The sequence below is a fragment of the Physeter macrocephalus genome, chromosome 6, assembly GCF_002837175.3.
Source record: "Physeter macrocephalus isolate SW-GA chromosome 6, ASM283717v5, whole genome shotgun sequence".
Taxonomy (NCBI): Eukaryota; Metazoa; Chordata; class Mammalia; order Artiodactyla; family Physeteridae; genus Physeter; species Physeter macrocephalus.
The window spans coordinates 60,107,954-60,112,665 of NC_041219.1; the positions used below are offsets into that span (position 1 = coordinate 60,107,954).

The following is a 4,712-nucleotide window of genomic DNA, read 5'->3' on the forward strand; positions in this document are numbered from 1 at the left end:
CACGTATAGCAGATTCACTGTGTTATACAGCAGAAACTAACACACCATTGTAAAGCAACTATACTCCAATAAAGATGTTAAATAAATAAATAAATAGGCTATAAGCTTTCAGAAAAAAAAAAAAGAGGCGGCAACTATTATAGATAAGTTTTCAAAAAGCACTCTTGCTATTTGGATTTCTAATCATCCTCAGCAACCATATCAAATAAGGCTTACAAACTGTTTCAAATGATACTTATTAATTCATCTTATTCAACCTGGATTTCTGTAGAACTTTCCACACTTTGACTAGTCTATCGCGTGCCGAGGACAGGTATGAGTCACAGTGCGTGACCTCAACGCGTTTATAGTTTAATGAGGATACACAAAAGCAAACTGATGATTACAAACCTGACCAAAGGCTTTTGCAAATGGAAAATAATATTTACTAATATTTGTATATTTGAATCATCCTTGTTTTATAAAATACATAATATCTCATTGAGTAAGCAGCCCCTAAAATGACACCCAATCATCATTCCCCACCCCCTGGTATTCATACCATTGTGGAATCCTGTTCCCAGGAGTGCGATCCTCTCTCTCTCTCTCTCTCTCTCTCCCTCCCTCCCTCCCTCTCTCTCTCTCTCTCTCTCTCTCTCTCCCCCTCCCCCCCTCGCAGGGGAAACAGACTGCTGTGATGTGAAGAGCCCTATGAAAACGCCCACATGGCAAGGAAATCAGCCTCCAGTCAATAGCCAGTGAGGACCTGAGACCAGCCAACACCCAGGTGAGTGAGCTTGGAAGCGTTAGCTCCTTAGTCAAGCCTTGACCCGAGGCCCCAGCACTGACCCACACCCTGAGGACAGCTTCGTGAGAAGCCCTGAGTCAGTCACCCAGCTTATCCATGCCTCGCTGCTGACCCACAAGAAGTGTGAGATAAGTTGTAGGGTAATTTATTACACAGAAAGAGCTAGTTCCCTAATAAAGAGAATTTGAACCTATTGAAACATTTCAACATTAATTTCAACTTAAGTACTCAATTAAGTGCTATAAAAAATTTAAACTTCAATTAAAGAGTCTAGCTCTTTTGAACACCTTAAGTAGCAAATATAACAAGTAAAATTATTATAAAACCTATTGCTATTCTTGTACTTAAACCTATTCTAAAATATAACAGTAGTTTTTAAACTTCATTGTGTGGGTTATTCCTATAATTTTTTATACTTCTCTAAGGTTATAATTGTACTTGTACTTTCCAATAGTTGCATTATTAGATCCTTTGATACCTTCCTAGTTTGCAGTAATCTCCCTGGACCAAAAAAGCAAAATATTTCAGGAAATGGTTTAATCAAACAACTGATTTTTAGGCTGAATTTGGAACCTGTTTGCTTTTCCCACAGTGATTGAACTCAAGCTGCAGGCCATTAAGTTAGCTCTTGTTTTAAACTTCATTTATGACAAAAATAGGACATTTGAAATTCTCACTTTTCACGTAGGTTTTGGATTTTTATAACCTAGTATCTCCATTATAAATGATGTATGTTTTAAGTCTCACTTAGCTAACATTTCATTATGTATTATCCTATCCTTTTTATATACTGCTATTATCTGTTAGCACTGTTACACATTGTGTATGCTTCCTTGTCGCATTTAAATTTTAGGGCCATTTAGAAATTCTAAATCCTAGGAAAAGAGGAATCAAGTCTTGCAGTTAACTCCCTTTTCAAAACATTCGGCTAAATCATCATTTTAAAACACAATACTGAACTCTCTTCCTCTTTCTACTTTTTTATTGTGTATGATCATCCTGTTTTTGGTTCTGCTTTTTCTGGACTATTTCACTTACAATTTCCAATATTTCCCTTCTTAATTACACAGTTAAAACAAATACCTCTCTATACTTCATAAACACATATATTATAAAAGAGTAAACAAAATCATTTAGCTGTATTAACACATGCAATGAAATCATTAACTTGTTGAAATACATTTCTGAAACATAATCTATTAGATTCCCCCTTTCAGATTGCAACTACCTATGCCTACAAACTTTTCTTTTAATTATCATTATAAACACTTGGGCTTGTAAAAGTTAATCAATCTTTATTGATTTATATATGTATTTATTATTACCATTAATGCTCAAAGTGTCACAACCTGCCGCCAAAAAACCCCCTTCAAGCTGACATCTATGTACATTGTCTTTTTAAAAAAAATTTTAAGACTTTATTTTTTTAGAGTTTTGGATCACAGCAATATTGAGGGGTAATGTACAGAGATTTCTCATAAACCCCCTGCACGGACACATGCATAGCTTCCCCTGTTATCAACATCCCGCGCCAGAGTGGTGCACTTGTTATAATTAATTACCCTACATTGACACAGTCCATAGTTTACCTAAGGGTTCACTTTTGGTCTTACACATTCTATGGGTTTGGACAAGTGTAAAATGACATATATCCATCATAATATCATAAAGAGTATTTTCATTGCCCTAAAAATCCTATGTGCTCTGCCTCTTCCTCTCTCCACCCACCACCCCTGACCTTTTTACTGCCTTCGTACTTTTGCCTTTTCCAAAATGTCAATGTACTTTGTCTTTAAAGTTTCCTTATTTGCTGATAACAATAAGATATCCCTGCTCCAAACTTAATTTTTCCCATTTGACGTATATATACTACCATGTCTAAAATAGCTAGTGGGAACCTGCTGTATAGCACAGGGATCTCAGCTCGGTGCTCTGTGGTGGCCTAGATGGGTGGGATGGGGGGGGGGAAGGAGGGGGTATATGTATACATATAGCTGTTTCACTTCATTGTACAGCAGAAATTAACACAACAGTGTAAAGCAATTATACTCCAATTAAAAAAAAAAGTTAACTAAAAAAAAAAGACATGAAATCAGCTAAATCCCAAAGAGCCCTGGTTCTTCCTCTTCTCCATTAAAAGCTTTTAAAGACTCCTTTTGAAAAAAAAAAAAGACTTCCTTTTGAACCTAACATGAGCATTGAAAATTACCTCATTATCTGGCCTCTGATCACTTCCTCATCTTCATTTTCAGTCATCCTCCCCTCTAGCTGAAATCTCCTCCCACACTGCCTTCCTCTGAGGTTTCAAATGCACCAGAATAGGTATTTGATCATAATTTCCATTCTGGAGGATTTTTTTAGTCTAGTGAGAGAAAGCGTTGCAATAAACAGCAACAACAAAAACACAATATCTCCTTGGTATCACTGGCGCCCAGCACAACACCCGGAACGTGGCCGGCCTGCAGTAAACACTTGTGATTAAAGTACGAGCAGATTGGAATGATAAACCAGATGAAAGTAATTAATATATAAGTTAAAGGTACTATTGCAACAGTGTTCAAACAAAACTAATATTACTTATCTAGGTCAAAACAAGATTACGGAAGCATAAAATTATTGGAGATGTGGCTGCAGCGTGTTGGGGGAATACTGCCCAATAAAAGATACTGAAAAAGACGAGGTTAAGAAAAAAAAAAAATCTTCACAGAGGGGAATTCCCTGGCAGTCCAGTGTTCGGACTCTGCACTTCCACTACATGGGGCACAGGTTCAGTCCCTGGCTGGGGAACTAAGATCCCACACGCTGCGATGTGGCCAATAAATCAATAAAGATCCATTCTTAAAAAAAGAAAAAAAACTTCACAGAAACCTGCCATGCCTGTGCTGCTGTCTTGCCTCAAGCTGCTTAGTGTGCATGTCTGCCCTTAATTTTTATATGTGTAAATATATACCAGCAAATAATGAGGGACTTCCCTGACGGTCCAGTGGTTAAGACTTCGTCGTCCAATGCAGAGGGTGCGGGTTCGATCCCCGAGATGGGAGCTAAGATCCCACATGCCTCACAACCAAAACATAAAACAGAAGCAATATTGTAACAAATTCGATAAAGACCTTAAAAATGGTCCACATCAAAAAAAAAAAAAAAGAAAGAAAGCCAAATAATGACTTCCTACAGTATCTAAGAATAAATGGCTAAAATGCAGAATTTTAACATTTAATAAATCATTAAAGTGGAATGATAGAATTCATGTTTGTCCTAAGCCCACTTTCCTAATGCCACTCACAAATTACAGCATATGTTTTTCTTTTCTTTGATTATTTTTACAACTGCTATAACTACAAGAGCAAAAATAATTACAAGTCAGATTTTTATATAAGGAGTTTGCAGAAGCTGTTCGAAGCCATAAAGACCAAGACATTTTCTTTCAGTTCTTCCACTGGTATGGCCATCTGTGGAAATAAAGCCCAGCATGGAGTATTCACTTGAATTATTTTTTTTTTCACTTGAATTATTGAGAGGGACAGTCAGAAGAGAACCATTAAAAATTGGTGATAACGGGCTTCCCTGGTGGCGCAGCGTTTGAGAATCCGCCTGCCAATGCAGGGGACGCGGGTTCGTGCCCCGGTCCGGGAAAATCCCACATGCCGCGGAGCGGCTGGGCATCTGTGGAAATAAAGCCCAGCATGGAGTATTCACTTGAATTATTTTTTTTTTCACTTGAATTATTGAGGGGGACAGTCAGAAGAGAACCATTAAAAATTGGTGATAACGGGCTTCCCTGGTGGCGCAGTGGTTGCGCGTCCGCCTGCCGATGCAGGGGGACCGGGTTCGCGCCCCGGTCTGGGGGGCTCCCACATGCCGCGGCGCGGCTGGGCCCGTGGGCCATGGCCGCTGGGCCTGCGCGCCCGCAGCCTGGGCTCCCCAA

General features: G+C 38.8%; 1 protein-coding gene across 1 annotated transcript in view; it reads left to right on the top strand.

Moving 5' to 3' along the window:
• The window catches only part of GABARAPL1 (GABA type A receptor associated protein like 1), a 60,681-nt gene extending 59,830 nt beyond the window's left edge, over positions 1 to 851 (top strand). Inside the window, exon 5 of the mRNA XM_028491009.2 lies at positions 659 to 851. Within this exon, the coding sequence (XP_028346810.1) occupies positions 659 to 677 (19 nt within the window). The 3' untranslated portion in view covers positions 678 to 851. The remainder of the gene's footprint in view (positions 1 to 658) is intronic.
• Positions 852 to 4,712: the final 3,861 nt, after the last annotated feature.